This window comes from Corylus avellana, chromosome 1, assembly GCF_965113065.1.
Source record: "Corylus avellana chromosome 1, dhCorAvel1.hap1.2, whole genome shotgun sequence".
Classification (NCBI taxonomy): Eukaryota; Viridiplantae; Streptophyta; class Magnoliopsida; order Fagales; family Betulaceae; genus Corylus; species Corylus avellana.
The window spans coordinates 16,295,414-16,320,558 of record NC_142490.1 but is presented as its reverse complement, the minus strand read 5'-3'; the positions used below and the strand labels follow the sequence as shown (position 1 = coordinate 16,320,558).

At 37.5% G+C, this 25,145-nt stretch overlaps 2 protein-coding genes and 1 pseudogene across 2 annotated transcripts; 2 read left to right on the top strand and 1 right to left on the bottom strand.

Annotated features, from left to right (window-relative positions):
- Nucleotides 1–3,129: 3,129 nt before the first annotated feature.
- Nucleotides 3,130–4,374, top strand: LOC148587995 (receptor-like protein EIX2). Its single transcript, XM_088516458.1, has one exon. The coding sequence runs from the start codon at nt 3,856–3,858 to the stop codon at nt 4,372–4,374; it is 519 nt and encodes a 172-aa protein (XP_088372584.1). The 5' UTR covers nt 3,130–3,855.
- An 8,228-nt stretch (nt 4,375–12,602) lies between these two features.
- LOC148587993 (receptor-like protein EIX2) lies at nt 12,603–24,852 on the top strand (annotated as a pseudogene).
- LOC148587994 (uncharacterized) lies at nt 19,216–21,775 on the bottom strand. Its single transcript, XM_088512348.1, has 2 exons — nt 20,488–21,775; nt 19,216–19,238 (listed from the first exon to the last, which is right to left on the bottom strand). Exons 1-2 carry the CDS (start codon nt 21,773–21,775, stop codon nt 19,216–19,218), a joined length of 1,311 nt encoding a protein of 436 aa, XP_088368474.1.
- Nucleotides 24,853–25,145: the final 293 nt, after the last annotated feature.

Here is a 25,145-nt window from a genome sequence, read left to right as displayed (position 1 = left end):
CACTTTGGTTTGGACGCTGATAGTTATTTATTTTTTTAAATTTTTTGGGACCATTAGGGTCCACTTTGTGGACGCTAATGGTTACCTATCAGCGTCCACTCAAAGTGGACGCTAATGGTTGACTATCAGCGTCGACTATAGCTTCCGTTTACATCACCTTTAGGGTCAAAACATTGTGACTTTTAGGGTCGATAAACTGGACGCTAAAAGTGATCATTAAGGTCGACTTTAAGTGGACGCTGATAATCACACATTTGATCATTAGGGTCGGACTATTAGCGTCGACACCTTTAGGGTCCAAAAGTCGACGATGTTGGCAACAGCGTCCACTTTTGGACTTTTAGGGTCGACTTGAAGTCGCCCCTAAAGACCTAAATTATTGTAGTGTATGACCCATACCTCCATATATAAACAAAATATATATTAAATTTCATTAATCAAAAAGAAAATGACAAAATACAATTAAATTTGACAATGTAAACATACTGTGATTAAGACACAATGAAAACATTTTAATTGTTGTAGACATATTCATCACCAATCAAAAGATCAGTTTTTGTGTTAGAGTCTACAAAGAAATCAGAAACATCAAGATAAATGTTATCCTCTCTATTTAAAGTATCAAGAAAAATTGGAGAATCTTCAGGATTACTGTGATTAGTAAAATTCATTTCAATCCCCTTTTCTTTTATGAAGGCTTGATATAGGTCTACCAGATGCTTAGGCGTATGACAGGTACGTGGCCAATGTCTTTTCATACTACACATGTAACATTTATCTTCATAGTTCTTTGTAGGTTTATTCTGTAAACCTTTGTTTTCATTTTGCTTCGCCTCAGTGTAGTTTCACTTCTGGTGGTATGGAGCATTTCTTTTGTAAGAATTATGAGTACGTTCTCCTTGACCTCTATAATTTTTTTCTACCATGTCCACGTCCACGTCTACGGTTTCCTTTATTACCATGAAATGAGGTTCCATTTGCTTCAGGAAATGGTGTAGAACCAATTGGACGAGATTGATGATTTTTCATTAATAGCTCATTGTTTTGCTCAGCCACTAGAAGACAAGATATCAATTCAGAATATCTTGTGAAATTACGCTCTCGATATTGCTGCTGCAGGAGCACATTTGAGGCATAAAATGTGGTATATGTTTTTTCTAACATATCCATATCAGTGACTTTTTCTCCATACAATTTTAATTGTGAGCTAATTTTAAAGAGTTCAGAGTTAGTCACTGACACTCTTGAAATTTTGCAACTTCAGGTGTATCAAATCATAACGAGCTTTTGGGAGGATAACTGTCTTCTGGTGCTCGTATCTCTCCCTTAAATTATTCTACAAGGTCAATAGATCCTTTACCGAAAGGTACTCAATTTTTATATGCTTTAGGTATATAAAATTACAAGACATCAGATTCATAACATTAGTATGATAAAATTCTAATTTATAATAAATCTCACATGAATCATGATATGCAAATGTTATAATATGATTCTTAAAACAATAAAAATTTCTAAGCATATGTTAGAATGTTAATTAACAAAATAGATAATAAGATTACTAAATGTTAAAGAAACTTACAATGAATTGAGAATACCTCACAGATAGTTTTTGATGTTGAAGATCAAAAGAACACAACAATTGGCTAGAGCTTCGTGCTGATAACATGTTGTAAAATCAAAGAAAATAACAAGACAAGAAAAAAATTGCAATATGTGAAACTAGTTCTTTAGGAACTATGTATGATTCTTCTCTATTATTGTGTGATTTACATACAACTCAATACTCCTTTTTATAGGCATGGAATCATAATGGGAGGTTAAGGAATATGAAACAAAAGGGTTAATCAATGTATTACATGGATGTTATAGGAATTCTAAAAGATAGCATGAATGTGTTGAATTCCAAAAGATGGAACTAAATGGTCATCTACCAAATGCATGAATGCATTCATAACAAAATAGAGTAAATGTAGAGATTTTAGGTAGTTCGGCTTATGATCTATATCCAAACGTTAAAAGGCTTATAACCTACATTTTCCTTAATTGATATATGATTTGAGTACAAAACTTTTTTTATAGATCTTTGAGGTGATTTTAAATACAAAACAAATCCCTTGATCAAAATTATTTCTATCCTTAAGTACATGAGTGACCCAAAATAAACATTATAGGACATGTTTGGCAAACAATTTGAATAGAAAAAATAGAAAGGAATGGATTGATGTGAGTGAAATGAGTTTTGCATGAAGAAGATTGAAGTTTTACCTCTTGAGTTCATTTAAATTAGATAGGCTCATTTAAGAACTCTCCAAAATATTTTACATACTCTTTAATAAAGTGCTATGCTAGTCAAGTTATTTGGGCGTGAGCTTGAATGAATTTCGAACTGGGTGATTTCAGAATAGAAATTGTCATTGAAATTATTGATTGACATGAGAGACTTTAATTGGTGGTATCATAAACTCATTTCCAGTGAGTGAATTTAATTTGTTGCATAAACCTATATCTCATATAAAGAATATGAGTATCGTAGTGATAAAGTAAGAAATGCTTACTACAATTCGTGCTTGTGGGGCAAAATAAGTTCTTCTTTGCTCGATCTAAAGTATTTGAGTTACCTTGACCTAAGCCTGAATCTTTTCAATGGAAACAGTATCCCTGAGTTTTTGGGTTCAATTGAAAGTTTGAGTTACCTTAATCTCTCTTTCTCTTTTATTTTTTTATTTTTTTATTTTTTTTTTATTTTTTTAGGAGTTGTTCCTCCCCAACTTGGGAATCTATGAAAGCTCCAATATCTAGACCTCAATTATATTCTTTTTCATCCAACATCCAAATGGTCATTCCCTTTCCAACGTGGGGATTGGAAGCCAATCTTTCCAGCGTGGCTAAAAACACAAAATGAACTCAAATTTCATGGGCTAAACAATGCTGGCATTTCCGACACCATTCTGCATGTCCTTTGGAAGTACTGCCCAAATGTCACCTGTTGGAGTCTATCTGATAACAATCTTCACAGGCAGGTGCCACACTTTCAATTTCATCCTTCGGCATATTATTTTGATTTGGGTTCCAACAACTTAAAGGGTCCACTCCCACTTACTTCTCGAGCATAATATGTTTTTTGGATCTATTCCTAAAAACATAGGTAAACTATTGCCAAAGATAACTTCATTGGAATTCTCTTCAAATTTAATTACCGGTAGAATTCCCCAATCTATTGGAATGCTAAAGGAATCGATAACTTTTAGTTTGAGAGACAATTCCCTATTTGGGAAACTACCCCCTCATTGGAAGGATTTACAGTAGTTAAAGGTACTGGACTTAGCAAATAACAACATATCCGGTAATGTTCCAAGTTCAACGCGATAATTGAGTTCACTAGTTATATTATTGCTGCACCAAAATCCTCTTGAAGGAGAGCTTCCTTCTTTCTTTAGAAACTATAGAAACTTGAGAAGTATTGATCTTGGCGGAAACAAATTCTTTGGAGAACTTCCAGTATAGATAGGAGAAAGCTGTTCATCTTTATTGAGGTTAGGTCTAAGGTCCAACTTGTTTCATGGGGACATACCTCCTCAATTATGTCTTCTTTCAAGTCTCCAGATCTTAGACCTTGCACACAATGATTTTTCAGGAGCAATCCCTCAATGTTTAGGAAATTGGAGTAAAGATGATTATAGTTATACTGACCATGGCGATCATATACTGGTGGTTTCTAAGGGAAGAGAATATCTATATAAGTATACGATCATTAATCTTGTTCACTCTATAGACCTTTCAAGAAATAATCTATCGGGAGAAATACCTGGCAATATAACATGCTTTTTAAGATTGGTCAACGTGAATTTATCAATGAATCATTTGACTGGAAGAGTTCCTGAAAAAATTGAGGATTTATACATGTTAGAATCACTTGATCTCTCAATGAATAGGCTCTCTGGTCATATCCTTGAAAGCTTGTCTTCTTTGAACCTCTTAAGTCACTCGAATTTGTCATTCAACAATTTGTCGGGGAAAATTCCAACTGGGAATCAACTTCAAACACTCAATGACTCTTCTATCTACAAAGGTAACTCTTTACTCTGTAGGCTTCCTCTTTTGACTAAGTGTTCAAAATATGAAGTAACACCAAATGATGGTAACCGAGTAGCCAATGAAAATCAATGGAGAATTGAGTCATTATCATTCTACATTAGCATGGTAGTTGGGTTTATTGTTGGATTTTGGGGAGTTTGTGGGACACTGATCACCAAATCATCATGGAGACAAGCTTACTTTCAAAGCTTTGATAATTTGAAAGACATGATTGTCGTGTTTGTTATGGTCAAAATTGTTCACTTGCTAAGGGAGGTCAAGTTGGAGAGAAGTTGAGGTTACGGGCATTGGAGCTTTCCTTAATATGCATTATTTATGTATTATAAGTTTCTCAAGATGTTAATAATATATGCTCCAATCTTCTCTTTGCTTGTTAAAGTTATATATATATATATACAATTGTGTGAGGCATTATTTCTTGTATTGCATCCCATTTTCCAATAACCATTTTAGGGTCTTAATTACCAGCTTGCCTAATATTACATTACCGAAACTAATATTGTCATATAGAAAATGATATGCTATAAATTGATGCATGAGCTTCATGCTTCAGTTGTATAAACTCATTCAATTTCCTTCTTTTTCAATTCAGATCGATGAGGAAAAATTTATCTATTAATTTTATTTTTTTCATTACTTAAAAGTTACGGGATTGGCACATCAACAACATGTTTTCTTTTAAGGGAAAAAGTTGGACAATATGAATACCGTAAACGTAGTGGAATTTAGTCTTCATTCCAGAAAATGGTTTCAGAAGATTATGTATATATATGTACTATATATAGGTTTGTCTATCTCACCATATATATGTCTTCATGCAATTGATATGAAAAGAAAAATAGCATTATATGGGATTTTCAATGAAGGCAATATAATCACTTTTCAATTTGTTCAAATCAGTTTTTCAATATTCAAGCAAGGCTATCATCAGGAGGTATATATATGCTACTTAGAATGGTGTGAAAAAATTAATCAAAAGGATGATTTGATGAACTTTTCCCCTGCCATACTGTATAGAATAACATAGAAGAGTGGAGTGTGGTAGATGTTTTGGCTCTAAAAATCTTGGGTGTACATGAGAACAGTTGAGAGAATGAGGAAAGCAAAATCAAAGTGGCCGAATGGGGTTTTGGACTCCTCTAATATGATATATCCTTTTTTTTTTTTCTTTTTTTTTTTTTTTTTTTAAATAAATAGAAAAAAGGATCATTTTAATCATTTAGTATTTTTCAAATGAATATAGTCCTTCCGTTGGCGTTGCTAGGTGATAATCATATTTCGTATTATAATAAAAAAAAAATGTGAAAAAAAGACAAAATGAAGCATAATCTCATCATGAGTAGCGGGACATGACCGATCGATTGTGGCGCATGTATCGTTATTAGATTTTGATTTATTAGTCTCGTATTATAATAAAATAAATTGTAAATAGAAGACAAAAAGGAAGCATAATCTCATCATGCATGAGGCGGGACATGACCGGTCCATTGGAGCTCATGTATCATTATTGATTTTTTATTTATTTTTATTAGGAAAAAGTACACCTTACACTCCAAAGTTTGAGGCGATTTTCAATTCGACCTCCAATGTTTCAATTTTTGCAATGCACCCCCCCAAACTTACAAATTTTTTTTCAATTCGACCAATATTATCTGAAAATTCTCATATTGCCCTTATTTTTTTAATTTTTTTTTTTTAAAAAAAAATTATTAAAAATTTAGGGTGGCCGTATCCACCCTTTGGCCATCTGGCCATTTTTGCACTCCCAATTTTTTTTTTTTTAAATAAAAAAATAAAAAATTAGGGGTAATATGGTAATTTTAGGATAACATTGGTCTAATTGAAAAAAAATTGCAAGTTTGGGGGGGTACATTACAAAAATTGAAACATTGAAGGTCGAATTGAAAATCGCCCAAACTTTTTTTGGGGGGGAGGGGGGGGGGGGGGGGGAGAGGTAAAGTGTAATTTTCCCTTTTTATTATTAGTGATTCTTTAATTTAATAAGAGTCTTCATTCTAACATTATTCAGTCGCAAATTGGTTTAATCTTTGAGTTGGTGTCTTTTATTGAACTCATTTTAAAGATTTCACCTAATTAAAATTTAACCCCACAAAGGTTATTTTAGTGGGAGGAATTATAATTAATATATATTTGTGTGTGTTATAGGTAGATTCTTATCTATCTTAGAGAGTTTTTTAGTGAAGCCAGCATGTTTAGGGTCAACTATGCAATTTCCATATAAGCAGAGACTCATAGAGTGGATTCTTTGCATTAAGACAATTAGACAAACTTCCACAACCAATGTGGATTGATCAATTAATGTTTTTATTTTCCATGGTCTATGTTTGTATGGATTTAGTCTTAGTCAGTGAAGGGAGTATTAGGCACGTCGAAAGTCCTCACTCGTTTTGTCATGTCACACCATTAATAGACTTTGATAAGCATTGAGTCTTTGCATTTAGGTAAACTTGGGCAGACCAATTAATAAAGCAAATGTACATCTTCTTCATTTCACATTGCCTGGTCTATTTTCTTGGATTTCTTGGATTTTTTCTTAGTCGGTCAAGAAAGTAGATATGTGGAAGTTCCCACTCCATGCTTTCATTGTCACAAAGTCACAACCTAATATTACAAGTATCTACATTTTGACCTTTTAATCGACAACATCACATAAAATTACAAGTATACATTTGATCTTTTTTTCCACAATGCATGTAAAATTGATTTATTACATGTACTTGGTACAATTTCGGAAAAATGAGTGACATTTTAGTAGGGAATTTGGGATTTATTTTGATTTACATAGATATATTTCATTCTATAATTTATGACCAATTTGTGTCTTAAAGGATCTGGATGGAAAACTCTATACCGTGCAAAATGGTTTAATTGAATTATTACCTGTTTCCTTAATTTTCCCAACCAAATTATCATTGACTCTTTAGAGAGTCATAAAGAAGAGTTGAAAGAATTGCATCCACAATCTTTTCTCTTTATCTCTTTTTCTAAAATACAAATTGATACCTTTAATTTGACCACAAAATATGACAGCAGGCTATAGCTCGCAAAGTCTTTCTGCTGCTTCCAACCTAAGATGGTGAAGGTAGTACATAACAAGGTTTGAGAAACTCTATCTCAAGGTGATGATAGAGAGTATTTTCATTACGATTTATAGAAGGTGTACAATAGACTATACATGGTAAACATCCCTTGGCTACAATCTTTCCAAACCAGGGATAATGCGATCAATATCTCTCTGAGATATTTACATGGAAATAATCACAAACAGAGGAGGATATTGTAATCTACATAAGGCATAAAATATCAAATCATTTTATAAAATCAAGGACCCAATCAAGGAGGTTGTTGACCTTCCTTATCAGACCAACGTGAGCTGTCCATGATGGAGAGAATTGGTGCCTTATCACTCCCCCTCAAATTGGGCTGGGGGTCAGGCCATAAGCCCAATTTGATTCGCAAATCGGCAAAAGACAGCTTGGGCAGTGGCTTGGTAAAAATATCGGCAAGTTGACGGTTGGAGGGAACAAACCGTGTTTCAAGTGCACCAAGAGCTACACGTTCACGAACAAAGTGATAGTCTATCTCAATGTGCTTAGTCCGTCCATGGAAGACCGGATTAACTGTCATATAAAGGGCACTAAGATTATCACAGAGAAGGACCGGCGGCTTGGGAAGCGAGAGTCCAATATCACGAAGAAGGAATGATAGCCAAGTTAACTCAGCGGTAGCAGATGCCATGGAACGATACTCAGCCTCTGCACTAGAGCGGGCCACGGTAGATTGCTTCTTAGCACTCCACGAGATGCAATTACTCCCAAGGAAGGTGCAAAACCCAGTCGTGGAACGTCGAGTAGCGGGACAACCAGCCCAATCAGCATCTGAAAAAGCATAGAGATCAAGGGAACTTGAAGAGAGAATTTGCATACCGAAGTGAGTGGTGCCACTAATATAGCGCAAAATACGTTTGACCAACTTGAAGTGAGCCATTGTGGGAGAGTGCATGAATTGACAAACAAAGTTCACACTATATGAAATATCAGGACGGGTGAACGTGAGGTATTGAAGTGCACCAACAAGACTACGATAGTGAGTCGGATCAGGGAATAACTCACCACCAGCAGGAAGCTTGCGACTGTGGAGGGCCATAGGTGTAGCAAGGGCTTTGCAGCCCTCCAAATGGGCACGGGACAACAAATCCTTGGCATAGCGAGTTTGACAGAGAAACAGACCATGATCAAAACGTCGAACTTCAATACCTAAAAAATGATGTAAGAAACCCAAATCCTTAATAGCAAATTCATGACCAAGGTGAGTGATCAGCCATTGGATACGAGCGGGGTTGTTGCCTGTGACAACCATATCATCAACATAGAGGAGCAATATTAAGATGCCAAAAGAGGAGTGATGGATGAACAAACTTGGGTCAGCAGTACTGGAGAAGAACCCGAGGCTTAGAAGAAACGTACTGAGCCTATCAAACCACGCACGCGGTGCTTGTTTGAGGCCGTAAAGAGCTCGATTGAGCTTGCAAACGTGCAGGGGATGATGAGGATCTTCAAAGCCCGGAGGTTGCTGCATATACACAGGTTTAGACAAAAATCCATGAAGAAAGGCGTTCTTCACATCCAACTGGCGAATATCCCATCCTTGAACCATAGCAACAGTGAGGATTAACCGAATACTTCCAGGTTTGATAACCGGTGAAAAAGTTTCGAAAAAGTCGATGCCATCAACTTGATTGAATCCCTTTGCGACAAGCCGAGCTTTCAAGCGTTCAAGAGACCCATCAGACCGAAGCTTTACCTTATAGACCTATTTGCTACCCACAATGTTCATACTTGGTTGTTGAGGTACGAGATCCCAGGTGTGATTGGCAGAAAGAGCTTCAAGCTCATCATGCATGGCAGCCTTCCAACCAGGATGGCACAAGGCAGATTTGATAGTGCGTGGTTCAGTGGGTAGAGCAGGGGAGATGCGAGCGACATGAAAGTCAAGGTACTTGGGGTTAGGCCGAGTAATCCCATGTTTGGATCTAGTTTGCATAGAATGAAGGTTGGGAAGATCATTAGTAGGTGGGGACAAAGGCGCAGGAAAGATACCTGGAACTGTATGATCAGTAGTAGATGTGGAAACTTTTGAGGAAGAGGAATCCTCTGCAACTGGTTGGGTCTTGTCGATGAGAGATGTAGAGGGAGCCATATCATCAGAAGGGCTAGGACTGAGGGGGGGTTCACATGTGTTTGTGTGGGCTGGCTCACCTAAAGTAGGTTGTGAGCTGGCCACATCTAAAGACTGGTCCACAGCATCACAAGAGGCATGACTGGGGCTATCAGAAACGTCAAAATTGGGGCTGGCCACATTTAGAGCATTGTTCAAGTCATCATATGAACCATGGCTGGTGTTGGGCCCACAAATGGGTGTATGGGCTGGTACATGGCTAGTGTTGGGCCCACTGTGAAGGGCTGAGATACCCACATCAGATTGCAAACTATCCATATCAAAAGAGGATTGAGGGGCTGTGTCTGGAGAAATAGTGTCTGCGGAGGGAATTTCACTAGCTGGAGTTGGTGAAGTCACCCAATCATTAAAGGTGCAAAGCTCCCCCTGAATGGGAGCATCATCATAGAGACAACTGGGCTTCGTAAAGGGTAGTACCTTCTCATCAAAAACAACGTGGCGTGAGATATAGATCCGGCCAGTAGGAGGATAGAGACACTTGTAGCCTTTGTGTCTGGTGCTATAGCCAATAAAAACACAAGGCAATGATTTTGGAGAAAGTTTGTCATGCCGATAATCACCAAGGTACGGGAAGCATTTACAGCCGAATACCCAAAATGTGGAGTAGTCTGGATGTTTCCCAAAGAGCCGGAAGAAAGGAGAATCCATGCCAAGATGAGGTGAGGGCAATCTGTTAATTAGGAATGCAGCAGTAGAGAAGCATTCTACCCAAAAACGTGATGGCAAGCGTGCATGGAACATCATAGTAAGCCCAAGTTCAGTAATATGTCGATGCTTGCGCTCTGCAGTTCCATTTTGTTCGGGAGTTTTTGGGCAAGCAAACTGATGGCGGATGCCAAGGTTGACCAAGTAACTTGCAAGGCTACCGTCATTAAATTCCCCACCTTCATCACTTTGAAAGATTCGAATTTTAGCATCAAATTGACATGTAACAAATTTCTGAAAATGAACAAAGCATTCAAAGAAATCAGATTTGTGGCGCATAGGATAAAACCATGAAAATCTAGTGTAGTCATCAATAAACACAGCATAGAACCGAAATTGTTCTTTTGATCTCACGGGAGCAGGACCCCACAAATCACAATGCACTTTATCAAATGGTGATGTTATTGATTCATCAACAGATAGAAAGGGTAGTCGACAGGACTTTCCCATTTGACAACTAGTACAGATCTCGGATGTTTTATTTTTGGAATCAAAAGAGATAAGTTTCCTCTGTCGCAAATGATCAACGATCCGCTGTTGGGGATGTCCAAGTCGCTGATGCCAACCTTCGCCATTTATTCTCCTAAACCGATGTGAAAAGAAAACTGTTGAGCCTCCATCAAGAGCATACAGACCACCGCGTCTACTGCCCGTAGCTACTATTTTGTTGGTTGTCCTATCCTTAATCACAAATCCATCCCCATCAAATTCAAAGAGAAGAGGATAATCAGATGTAAGCTTACTAACAGATAATAAATCTTTCTTAATATCTGGAACAAGTAAGACATTCTTTAATTTAAGAGATGAGGAACCAGAACCGATGGTAGCTTGCCCAATATGGGTAATTGGAAGACTATCTCCATTTCCAACCATTACTCCATCTATGCCATGATAGGGGGTAAGAGAGTGTAAGTTACCTGGATCACCCGTAATGTGGTCTGTAGCACCAGTGTCAGGAAACCAGGTGGAGTCTTGAGTATCGGCCAGCTTCATGGCTGCAAGTGCTTGAGGAATATCATTTGGGGTGAAGGCATGATTGAAGCGGTTGAAGCAGGTGAGGGCTGTGTGGTTTCGCTTGTTGCAGATCTGACAAGTGGGTTGTTCTTCTTTATTGTTGCCTGGGTGCGCAACAGATGTGGGATTCTTGGCCACATACGGAGAGTTGGAATTTTGAGATTTTGACCCAAAAAATTGGCCTTGTGTAAAGCCTTTTCCTTTTGAATTAAAGTGGGTGGGACCCATTCTTTTCTTACCTTTATAATTGTTGGTGTGAGTACGTTGACCCACAAAAGCCATCTGATGGGTAGAAACATTGGCATCATCTAGCTTGAACCTTTCAGTATGTGCTTCCAAAAGAATAAGAACTTCTTCATAAGGAGGAATTGGTGGCCTGAGCAAGGTGGTAGTGAACATCTCATACCCCTTGCCAAGGCCACTAAGTAGCCAAAAGGTCTTCTTGTGATCTGGGACTGATTTCCCAATTGCAACAAGATCATCACACACGGTTTTAAACCGTTGTAGATAGTCTTGCAGTGGAGCGGACCCACGTTGAATTGTGGTGAGCCGCTTCTTAAGTTCAAGGCGACGATCATTTGAGACTCGGGCAAAAGCATGCACCAATGCATTCCAAACTTCTACCGAGGTGTCGAGTCCCACTACAATGCCAAGAACATCTTCGGATAGCGTAGCAATCAGCCATCCTTTAACCAAGCGATCAGTCCGACGCCATTGAAGAAACATCGGATTTGGATCTTGGGTATCCGACGCCTCTGACGTTTTTGGATCTTGGGTATCTGATGTTAGGTACTTGGAAGGTGCCTTTGTCTCACCTGTGATAAATCCTTGTAAGTCATAGCTTTCAAGAATATTGAGCATTTGGGTTTTCCATCTCAAAAAATTGGTGGCATTGAGGCGAAGTGACACAAAATTAGCGACATTTTGTGTCACTAGGTAAGGGTATGGTTCAGTCGTGGTGGAAGATTTGGTGGTGGGCGACATTTTGGAAAGAAGAAAAAAAAAAAAAAAAAAAAAAAAAAAACTGTATATGGAGTTGATATTGTTGCAGGGGAAGAAGGGAAGTGTATACTCTCTATCTCACCAAAAGCTCTGATACCATAACAAGGTTTGAGAAACTCTATCTCAAGGTGATGATAGAAAGTATTTTCATTACGATTTATAGAAGGTGTACAATAGACTATACATGGTAAACATCCCTTGGCTACAATCTTTCCAAACCAGGGATAATGCGATCAATATCTCTCTGAGATATTTACATGGAAATAATCACAAACAAAGGAGGATATTGTAATCTACATAAGGCATAAAATATCAAATCATTTTATAAAATCAAGGACCCAATCAAGGAGGTTGTTGACCTTCCTTATCAGACCAACGTGAGCTGTCCATGATGGAGAGAATTGGTGCCTTATCAGTACAAGCCCTCTCTTATCGTTAACATTATAAATACTTGAACCCCATGCATGTCTAAGCATCATCACATGATCACATGCATTTTGATGTCTAACAATTTCATTACCAAAATGATTAGTATCCACTTCTTAATGTCCTTTGTTCATCTCCTCCTAATTTTTTTCTTCTCACTACTTGGAACTGCATCCTACCTACAAGTTATTAAACCCGTTTCATGCACCCAAAGCCCTATTTTCAAATGCTCAAAGGTGGAGAGGGAAGCACTTCTTAGCTTCAAAGAAGGTCTCACGGATCCATTGGGTTGTCTCTCTTCTTGGGCTGGTGATGATTGCTGCAATTAGATAGGTGTTGCATGTGACAACAACACGGGATATGTCGTCAAGCTTGACCTCAAGAACCCATTTCCGGTTAGTGAATTTAATTTTATTAATGAAGAAAGTTCAACCTCATATAGTCTAGACTATGAATATCATTATGATGAAGTAGTAAGAGCTTACCACAAGTCATGTTTGGGGGGTAAGATAAGTCCTTCATTACTCAATTTAAAGCATTTGAGTTACATGGACCTAAGCTTGAATGATTTTCATGGATACAATGTTCCAAAATTTTTGGGTTCCCTTGAGGGTTTAAGGTATCTCAATCTCTCTTTCTCAATGTTTGCTGAAGTTATTCCTACCCATCTTGGGAATATTTCAAGACTGCAATATCTGGACCTCAATTCATTTTCATCCTCCATCGACCAATATTATTCCTCCCCAGGACTGGAGGTTGAAAGCCTGCAGTGGCTTGTTGGTTTTCCTTGTCTTAGGTACCTGAATCTGGGAGATGTAAATCTTAAGAAAGTACTAAATTGGCTTGATGTGGTTAATATGCTCCCTTCCTTGGTGGAGTTACACCTAGTTAATTGTGGACTTGTTAGTCTTCCTCACTCTATTTCCTCCATCAACTTCACATTGCTTTCAGTCCTTGATCTTTCTTCCAACAGTTTTAATTCCTTTATACCTCACTGGTTGTCAAATGTGAGTGGCCTTTCAATAATCAATCTTGATTCCAGTTAGCTTAGAGGTGCTATTCCAGTTGGTCTGGGACATCTGCTTGAATTTAGCTGGCAACCATTTTACTGGAAAGATTCCAAACTCATTCGCCAACCTTTGCAATTTGCAAACATTAGATTTGAAGAGCAGCAATATAAGTGGGGATATAACTGAATTTGTTGATGGCTTATCTCAATGTTCCAACAGTAGCCTTGAGTAGCTATATTTGAGTAAAAATATGTTGCTCGGGGGCAACTTGCCCTATTCATTGGAAGGACTCAAGAATTTGAAAACTATTGATTTCCAAGGCTGCGCTTTTTTGGGTTCAATTCCAGATTCTATTGGAAACATGTCATGATTGCAAACATTTCACCTCTCGAACAATAAAATGAATGGAACAATTCCAGAAAGCATCGGGAAACTATCAATGCTTGTTTCATTGAACCTTGCTCAGAATTCTTGGAAAGGTGTCCTAGTTGAAGCTCATTTTCAAAATCTCACCCGGTTAAAATCTCTTACCCTGTCTACTAAACTCTCTGCAAAGTGGACATTCGTTTTAGATGTCAAACATGATTGGGTTCCTCCTTTTAAGTTGAGAGATATTCAGTTAACAAACATGTGGATTGGCCCAAACTTGCCAACGTGGATAAAAACACAAAATGAACTCAATTCTTTGTCACTCAACAATGTTGGCATTTCTGACACCATTCCACATGGCCTTTGGAAATCTTGCCCAAAGGTCACATCTTGGAGTCTATCCGGCAACAAACTACGTGGGCAGGTACCATACTTTCAATTTCACCCTTTGGCATATCATTTGGATTTGAGTTTCAACAACTTAGAGGGCCCACTCCCACTCTTTCCTAGTAATTTGAGTGACATATCTCTCTATTAGAATGTGTTTTCTGTGTGAAGACAGCATATCAAGGAGATCATGCAATCAACAATAAAGATCCCAAACATCATGCAATTAGTTGATTGCATGATGATTCTCAATCCCAAGCATCATGGCCCAGTGATTGTGCAATTCATTGCACAATCACCAGCTCACCAAATCTCCCAGATATTGTACAGAGTTGCCTTGTACAGTGCAACGGTCATATGATTCTCCCTTATTATCATTTCCTTTGATAATTTTCTTTGTTGTATAGGAGTACATTCATTGTAGCTTACCTTACTAAGAACCACTGTACAACTATATAAAGGAATACACATTCATGCTTGGATTATTCATTCCAAAGCAATTTTTCATATCCTCTGTATTGTTTGCATTCTGGACCTATTCCTGAAAACATAGTGGCACTACTGCCCAAGTTGTCTTGGTTGGACCTGTCTTCAAATACAATCACTGGTAGGATTCCACATTCTGTTGGAATGCTAAAGGAATTGACATGTCTTATTTTGAGAAACAATTCTCTATTTGGGAAACTACCTAGTCATTGGAAGGATCGCCAAAAATTGATGCGGTATTTTTGTGACCAAAAATATCAATTATAAAAATAACCACTCGCAATAGGACGAATCTTTGTAGGATACGGCTACAGAGAGGGTGTCGAACCTCAAGGACTGCAGGGGTTTTATTATCAAAATTCAAAAGATCAAAATTAACTTAATTAAAAAGGAGAATTGATTTGATTTTCTTTAAAAACTAAAGTGCATGAAAATAAAAGAGATTAAAAATAAGAGAGAGAGTGTAGGGTATTGACTTCACCTCTATCCGCACAACAATGGCTAATCATAATTAATCCCAGAAATTCATTCTATGCATGTTATAAATAAACAAGAAACTACCTTATTAAAGAATAAGCATAATCTATCTTCGGTTGGCACGGATCGTCCACCTAACCACTAAGATGCGGTACGACCCGTCTTTCCTAGGTATAAATTATCAAATTCTTTAATAGGATACATACAATCAATGAATAAGTGTAACCCATCTTCGGTTGGCACGGACTGTCTACCTAAATTACACTAAACTAGGGTGCAGTACAATCCGTCTTCCCTAGGCATGGCCTATCAAATCCTATTGATCATATGTCAATTAAACCCATTGTATAACCATCATCCTCATAATCACAGAAAACAAGAATGATTTGAGATCAATAAAAGTAAAATACTTTCTAAGACAAGAGAAGAATTTCACAAATATTGATTTTGGAATTTAAGAACAATTGCATTTAATATGAAGAACATAAATCAATTGTAGCAATCCTCATAGTTATACAATCAACATGCATAAATTGAAAATCTAGAAATTAAATACAATCAAACCATTGTGCTTGGATAGGGTTACATCAATACCCCACAAAGGGGTTTAGCCGCTCATAGGGGTGCTAGGATGGCCTCCTGCCATGGATTATCTCCTCTTCAACTTGTCAAGCCTCCAAGAAGATTTTTGTATCTAAAACTAAGCACACCTTCTCTTGAAGGTTAAGGGTCTATTTATAGGGAGCAAGCCAGTCCTAGAAGCCCTAGGAAACCTAGAAATTTCGGAGATTTAAGTCCAAGTCCAATTAGGATAAAGAAAACCTAAGTCCAAATCGGAATAGGATTCGCCCAGAATTGCGTTCCTATCTTGCGGGGCGATTTTGGTATTGCGGCGCTCCGAATTAGGAAAAATCTTCTTTTTGTGACCAAAAATATCAATTATAAAAATAACCACTCGCAATAGGACGAATCTTTGTAGGATACGGCTATAGAGAGGGTGTCGAACCTCAAGGACTGCAGGGGTTTTATTATCAAAATTCAAAAGATCAAAATTAACTTAATTAAAAAGGAGAATTGATTTGATTTTCTTTAAAAACTAAAGTGCATGAAAATAAAAGAGATTAAAAATAAGAGAGAGAGTGTAGGGTATTGACTTCACCTCTATCCGCACAACAATGGCTAATCATAATTAATCCCAGAAATTCATTTTATGCATGTTATAAATAAACAAGAAACTACCTTATTAAAGAATAAGCATAATCTATCTTCGGTTGGCACGGATCGTCCACCTAACCACTAAGATGCGGTACGACCCGTCTTTCCTAGGTATAAATTATCAAATTCTTTAATAGGATACATACAATCAATGAATAAGTGTAACTCATCTTCGGTTGGCACGGACTGTCTACCTAAATTACACTAAACTAGGGTGTAGTACAATCCGTCTTCCCTAGGCATGGCCTATCAAATCCTATTGATCATATGTCAATTAAACCCATTGTATAACCATCATCCTCATAATCACAGAAAACAAGAATGATTTGATTTCAATAAAAGTAAAATACTTTCTAAGACAAGAGAAGAATTTCACAAATATTGATATTGAAATTGAAGAACAATTGCATTTAATATGAAGAACATAAATCAATTGTAGCAATCCTCATAGTTATACAATCAACATGCATAAATTGAAAATCTAGAAATTAAATACAATCAAACCATTGTGCTTGGATAGGGTTACATCAATACCCCACAAAGGGGTTTAGTCGCTCATGATCTCCTAAGCTCCAAAGACAATTTACAGAATTTTGCTCTAAGAGGCGGTGTGTTTTTTCTCAATGCTTAGAGGCCTATTTATAAGGCTTAGGAGAGTCCTAGAAGCCCTAGGAATCCTATAAATTTCGGAGATTTAAGTCCAAGTCCAATTATGATAAAGAAAACCTAAGTCCAAATCGGAATAGGATTCGCCCAGAATTGCGTTCCTATCTTGCGGGGCGATTTTGGCAATGCGGCGCTCCGAATTAGGAAAATTCTATTTCACAATGATTTGTAGAAATTTGAGTTAGCTTTCCAGTGCCGCTTGAATCACCTTAATCTGATATTTGAGCTGAAAGTTATGGCCAAAATACCGAGACGTATGCAGAATCCAAATTTGAATCCAATCCGATTTTGACTCCAATTTAAGAAATTCCGAATTAATCCCTTCCTTTATTTGATTAAACTTAACCACAACATATAGGCCCTCTATTATGATTGGCTAAGCTTAATCATCTCAAAGTGGGCTTTCAAGCCCAAAATCAATGAAATTAATTGCATCTTTATTTATAACCTGAAAACACAAAAACGAAACAAAATCAAACAAATAACAACGCTAAGGAATTAACATATGCAAATTAAGGGGCTTGAATGTGCAACATTCGGCGCTTATCACACCCCCAAACTTACATATTGCTAGTCCCTTAGCAATACAAAACAGAAAATAAACTGAAAAACAAAAAGATAAATCCATCTTTCGTGGGATATACGATTGCATTTAGCGTATGCAACAAGCCTTTTAAACCCCTAGGAATTCCCTAGTGGACGAGTGAAGTCTCGTGAGGGTTTTCCAGGAATGATACCCACAAACATTGTCATCATTATGTCATTCAAAAGGATAAAGTATCACAAAAATAATGGTTCTCATTCATTAGCAAACTTAAAATTATAAACTCCATCTTCAAAATTTCAAGGAATTCACAAGTCAAATCACTTACCAATTGCAGATTGAGATACAACAAGTTTCAATTAGTGCAAAGTGAACTAACACATAATCATGAGGCTTCAAAATAATTCCAATATGAATGAATCAACATCTCAGAATTTATTGGACTTCATATCAAATGAAACAACCAAGGCATACATTTTTTTCTCTTTTTCTTTTTTTTTTTTTTTTTTTTTTTTTTTTTTGTAGGCTTTGCAATGCTTAGCTCCCTTAAGCTTTCTAGTTGACCCATGTATCGAGTGTTAGGCCAATGTCTCCCAAACCAAATGGCTTTAGGGCACTAGGTGTAAAGACACCCCTAAGGACTTACTAACTCGAGTCAAAAAGGCTACGAAGCTAAGCTAGCCATTTTATTAATCAACCCAAAAAAAATTTCACTTTTTGACGCGAACACTCACTGTTTAATGAGGCAAGAGGTCCGGTTACTCAGTGAAAAATTCAAACTTGAATTTTTATTTTTATTTTTTATTTTTTTCTTTTATTTTATACATATATATCATGCCAAAGTTATTCATCCAATATGTCACCCAACATAATTCAAGACATTGAAAACAAACATAATTGGTCTCAAAATTCATACCTCACAGACATGTGCTAGTGTGCTCAAGATAGATTTAAATTGAAACAAGAAGCATCTCATGTTGCCAAAAGTAAGTAACAAGACTTAAAATCCCTAAGTCATATGATCATGTGTTCATAACTTTAAGCATATCAATGAAATTTAAACCAAAATCAAAGCTCAACCATATGCTTAAGAATGACATAACAACAAAAATGGACCGTGTTTTGTTTTTCCATACCCCCAAACTTGAATCATACATTGTCCCCAATGTATGTATAGAACTAAAGAATAAGATCAAGAGTACAGAAATACCTGAATGAGCAGATGTGGGCATATCATACCCCCAAACTTGAATGCAAAAACACATGTCCTAAAAATAAAGTGATACTCCAACCAAATACCAATCAAGTGCACACATTGTTGTAAAAAGATAAACAAAGAATGAAACAACAATGGAGAAAATAAACCTGGATGGAGATCATATGCCCTAGTGGAGTGGAGGGTCAAGCGCACAGGCCTGCACTTGATCCTAGGAGGTATTTCTCAATGTAAGTCCGAGTCCTGAAGGATCTTACCTCGATCCTTCAGAAGTCCAATCAAGCTCTTCCATCCCTTCTTCTTTATGATCATGTAGCACTCCACAAGGAAGAGGATTCTTCTTAACATCCCGAAACTGCCTCTCCTAGCGAATAGGTCTTGATGCTCCCCATGACAATGTTCAGGGTGTTTGTCCCGAACTGATTTCATGATCAACCTCTTGTCTCTATGGGAGTTCTCAAAAACTGGGGTAGCCAGGGAATTTGTAAAAAAATTTTCCACCCCGATGAAATCAACTTCAGCAGCTTTTGAATGAAATATGTCCCCTGTGGGGTTGTCATCAGGTGGTGGAGTACTTGAAGTGAGAGGCATTGGCTCCGGTGGGTTGCTCCATGATGGGGCTCTAGATGGAGGATCAGGAAGTGGGTCTTCAACAGTTTCTCCAATGTCATCCAAGAGGTAACATGCATTCTGATCAGGAGCATTCTGGAAGGCATTGAAGATGTTCAATCTGATCTTCATATTTCCAAAGGAGATCTTCATTACTCCGGTTCGGCAATTTATGCATGCATTGGCTGTGGCAAGGAAAGGTCGCCCAAGGATGACAGGAATTTGCTTCTCTGGATTTGGGACCGGTTCTGTGTCCAGAACTATAAAGTCAACTGGATAGTAGAACTTGTCCACCTTGATAATGACATCCTCCACAATCCCGCGGGGTTTCTTGATCGAGCGGTCAGCCAATTGCAAGACAGTACTTGTCGGTTTCAATTCCCCTAGGCCCAGTTTCTGATATACCGAGTATGGAAGCAAATTAACACCAGCTCCTAAGTCGAGGAGAGCTCTCTCAATCTCGGTGTTTCCGATGACGCATGAAATTGTAGGCGCTCCAGGGTCTTTGAACTTTGGAGGAGTGTTATGCTGAATCAGAGAGCTTACTTGCTCGGTGAGAATGACCTTCTTGGGAATGTGCTTCTGATTCTTCCTCTTTTGAGTGCATAGGTCTTTCAGAAACTTTGCATAGGCTGGAATTTGCTTGATGGCCTCAAGGAGTGGGATGTTGATTTGAACCTGCTTGAAGGTTTCCATCATGTCTTGTATCTTCTCTCCTTGTTTCCCGAAGTGGGAAGGTGCCTTGAGACGTTCTGGGAAAGGGGCCTTAGGCTCATATGGTACCTCAGGAGTGGGGGTAGATGATGAAGATGCCTCGATGCTTACTTGTTTACCCTTGTCCTGATGCAGATTCTGTGGGGCCTCGATTTGCTCATCCTTCTTTTCTTCCACATGATTGTCAACCAGTCTTCCGCTTCGCAATATGGTGACGGCTTGAACTTGCTCCAGCTGAGATGTGCTTCCTTCTACCACGTATAGTCCCCTAGGGTTGGTCACTGGCTGACTTGGAAGCTTTCCTTCTTCCCTCCTGTTGAGGGTATTGGCAAGTTGTCCAACTTGAGCTTCTAGTTTGGCAATGGAGTGGGTATGTGAGTTTACTCTTTCCTCTTGAGATTTGATTGACTGCTTTATCTCGTTGGTTAGCTCATTCACTGCTTTTAGAATCCGATCCTCAAAATTAGACTCTGATGGAGACTGGTAGTGCTGCTGTGGAGGCTGGTAAGTGGATTGAGGTTGGTAAGGTTGCCTGTTGGATTGAGCTTGATTGTATGGCCCTGGGGCTGAGTTGCCCGAATTTGAGTTCTTCCATGAGAAATTGGGATGATTTCTCCACCCGGGGTTGTAGGAATTGGAATACGGATCATTACCTGGTTTGGAGAAAGCTGCATTAACCTGCTCATTAGCAACATCAATATAATTTCCAACAAGAGGGCAATTATTTTCATGATGCATAGGACTTGAACAAAATGAGCAAGATTTATGTGGTGTGTGCCTGTGAGCAGTATTAGGAGTAAAACCAGCAGTCATCAAAACTTGATCTAGCTTCTTGGTGATAGCCTCAACTACTTGGTTGGCTATGTTTGGGGAATGGCCTGCTTCATACAAACTCTCCGTCTTGGGTGCTTTAAGTGCTGGTGCCCTTCGTCTGGCGGAAACCTGCTGAAGAGAATTGTTACTTAAGTTTTCAAACATAGACCATGCTTCATTTTCACTTTTCAACATGAATGTCCCCCCACATGACGCATCTACCATTTTTCTATTGGACTCGGTCAGGCCATCATAAAAACACTTCACTAGCTGCCATTTTGGGACAGCGTGGTGTGGACATGATCTAAGCAGGCTCTGTAGTCTATCCCAAGTCTCATGGAAATCCTCTCCCTCATACTGGGAGAAGGTAGTGATGGCTCTCCTAGTATCATTGGTCATTCCTATGGGAAAATACTTCTTAAGAAACTCTTGCTGTAATTGAGCCCAAGAAGTAATAGAGTTAGGTGTTAAGGAGTGAAACCAATGTTTGGCTTTTTCCTTGAGGGAGAAAGGAAAAAGACGCATCCTTAGGGCATCCTCAGTGAATCCATTCATTTTAGTAGTATCACAAATTGCTTCAAAGTCACTGAGGAAGTCATAAGGATTTTCAATGTTAAGCCCTAAGAAAGAAGGTAAACTCCGTATGGTGCTGGGCTTAATTTCATAATGGGTTGCCGTAATTTCTGGCAACCGAAGACATGTGGGAGTAGTGTAAGTGGTTGGCAGGTAGTGATCCTGCAAAGCTACGTGATTACCGTCTCCCATGGTCTCAGTGGAACGTTCTTCTAGCAAATTAGGGGTCCCTTGGGATCTAATTTGTCTAAGAGTGCGTTCAATTTCAAGGTCGCAATAAATTAATGGAAAAGATAAAGAACGACGACCTAGCATAAACTAAACAGAAATTAAAAAAAAAAAAAAAAAAACAGGAAAAAAATTAAGCTAAAGCAGAAACAAATAAGCTCACAAACGGCCTTAGAGCACTTTAGGGTTCTGGCTGTAGGATGCCGTAAGTGCGCTCGATCGCACGGCAGGGTGCACTCGATCGCAGTTACAGAGAAGGCAGCTTACGGACCTGTTTGCAGTTTCTAAAAAAAAAATCAACACAAAACAAAATTAAAAAAAAAAAAAATTAGCAACTTAAAACAGGGAAATAAACTATTAAGCTAAAATTAATTTCTAAAATTTGACAATAAACCGTTAAGTAGTCCCCGGCAACGGCGCCAAAAATTGATGTGGTATTTTTGTGACCAAAAATATCAATTATAAAAATAACCACTCGCAATAGGACGAATCTTTGTAGGATACGGCTATAGAGAGGGTGTCGAACCTCAAGGACTGCAGGGGTTTTATTATCAAAATTCAAAAGATCAAAATTAACTTAATTAAAAAGGAGAATTGATTTGATTTTCTTTAAAAACTAAAGTGCATGAAAATAAAAGAGATTAAAAATAAGAGAGAGAGTGTAGGGTATTGACTTCACCTCTATCCGCACAACAATGGCTAATCATAATTAATCCCAGAAATTCATTTTATGCATGTTATAAATAAACAAGAAACTACCTTATTAAAGAATAAGCATAATCTATCTTCGGTTGGCACGGATCGTCCACCTAACCACTAAGATGCGGTACGACCCGTCTTTCCTAGGTATAAATTATCAAATTCTTTAATAGGATACATACAATCAATGAATAAGTGTAACCCATCTTCGGTTGGCACGGACTGTCTACCTAAATTACACTAAACTAGGGTGTAGTACAATCCGTCTTCCCTAGGCATGGCCTATCAAATCCTATTGATCATATGTCAATTAAACCCATTGTATAACCATCATCCTCATAATCACAGAAAACAAGAATGATTTGATTTCAATAAAAGTAAAATACTTTCTAAGACAAGAGAAGAATTTCACAAATATTGATATTGAAATTGAAGAACAATTGCATTTAATATGAAGAACATAAATCAATTGTAGCAATCCTCATAGTTATACAATCAACATGCATAAATTGAAAATCTAGAAATTAAATACAATCAAACCATTGTGCTTGGATAGGGTTACATCAATACCCCACAAAGGGGTTTAGTCGCTCATGATCTCCTAAGCTCCAAAGACAATTTACAGAATTTTGCTCTAAGAGGCGGTGTGTTTTTTCTCAATGCTTAGAGGCCTATTTATAAGGCTTAGGAGAGTCCTAGAAGCCCTAGGAATCCTATAAATTTCGGAGATTTAAGTCCAAGTCCAATTATGATAAAGAAAACCTAAGTCCAAATCGGAATAGGATTCGCCCAGAATTGCGTTCCTATCTTGCGGGGCGATTTTGGCAATGCGGCGCTCCGAATTAGGAAAATTCTATTTCACAATGATTTGTAGAAATTTGAGTTAGCTTTCCAGTGCCGCTTGAATCACCTTAATCTGATATTTGAGCTGAAAGTTATGGCCAAAATACCGAGACGTATGCAGAATCCAAATTTGAATCCAATCCGATTTTGACTCCAATTTAAGAAATTCCGAATTAATCCCTTCCTTTATTTGATTAAACTTAACCACAACATATAGGCCCTCTATTATGATTGGCTAAGCTTAATCATCTCAAAGTGGGCTTTCAAGCCCAAAATCAATGGAATTAATTGCATCTTTATTTATAACCTGAAAACACAAAAACAAAACAAAATCAAACAAATAACAACGCTAAGGAATTAACATATGCAAATTAAGGGGCTTGAATGTGCAACATTCGGCGCTTATCAAGGATCTACAACAGTTATGGGTGTTGGACTTATCAGAGAACAATATATCTGGTAACATTCCCATATCAATGCGACATCTGGGTGCATTAGGGGTATTATCATTGGGCCAAAATCATCTTGAAGGAGAGCTTCCCTCTTTCTTTAGAAACTATGGAAACTTGCAAACCCTTGATCTTGGAGGAAACAGATTCTCTGGAAAACTTCCAACATGGATAGAAGAAAGTCTACCATCTTTATTGAGGTTAAGTCTAAGGTCCAACTTGTTTTATGGGAACATACCTCAACAATTATGTCTTCTTTCAAGTTTTCGAATTCTAGACCTTGCACACAATGATTTTTCAGGAGCAATCCCTCAATGTTTAGGAAACTTCAGTTCTGACAAAAATAGTGAAATTCCATATGGTGAGCAAATGTAGCTGGTTTCTAAAGGAAGAGAATATCTATACGATGATCCAATCATTTATCTTGTTCATTCAATAGACTTCTCGGGTAACAACCTCTCAGGAGAAATACCTAATAATATAACAAGCATCTCTAAATTGGTCATCATGAATCTATCAATGAATCATTTGTCTAGAAGACTTCCTAAAAAAATTGGTAAGTTACGCATGTTAGAATCACTTGATCTCTCAATGAATGAGCTATCTGGTCCTATCCCTGAAAGCTTGTCTTCTTTGAACTTCTTAAGTCACTTGAATTTGTCATTCAACAACTTGTCTAGGAAAATTCCACAAGGAAATCAACTTCAAACACTTAATGACTAATCTATCTACGAAGGTAATTCTTTACTCTGTGGGCCTCCTCTTTTAACCAAGTGTTTAGAGGATGAAACTAAACCTACAGTAACACCAAATGGTGGTAACAGAGTAGCCAGCAAATATGGAAGGGGAATTGAGTCATTTTCGTTCTACATTAGTATGACAGATGGGTTTATTGTAGGATTTTGGGGAGTTTGTGGCACACTGATTATCAAAACATCATGGAGACAAGCTTACTTTCAAAGCTTTGATAATTTGAAAGAAAAGATTGTTATGTTTGCTATGATCAAATTTGTTCACTTACTAAGGAAGGTCAAGTCGGAGAGAAGTTGAGGTTGTGGGTATTGGGGCTTTCCTTAATATGCATCAATTATGTATTATATGTTTTTCATGTTGCTATAATAATGTATGTGCCAATTAAGTGTGGTATCATATATATGAATGATTTTAGTGTGAGACATTTTATATTTTTATTCCATTCCACTATTTTTTTTTTTTTTTCGTCTCGTGAGAAACAAATATTTTCAATAGATTTCTTTTCCAACTTTTTTAATACTATTAAATAAGCATATACTTCTCACATGGTAAAAGACACATAGCAATTGCATAAATTGAATTGAAAAATT

Coding starts and splice junctions, on each gene's coding strand:
- LOC148587995 (XM_088516458.1), top strand. CDS start 3,856: ATGAATCATTTGACTGGAAGAGTTCCTGAAAAAATTGAGGATTTATAC.
- LOC148587994 (XM_088512348.1), bottom strand. CDS start 21,775: ATGGGAGACGGTAATCACGTAGCTTTGCAGGATCACTACCTGCCAACC. Junction 19,239..20,487: donor GGAAGAAGGAAAGCTTCCAA/GTCAGCCAGTGA, acceptor CCTATTCGCTAG/GAGAGGCAGTTTCGGGATGT.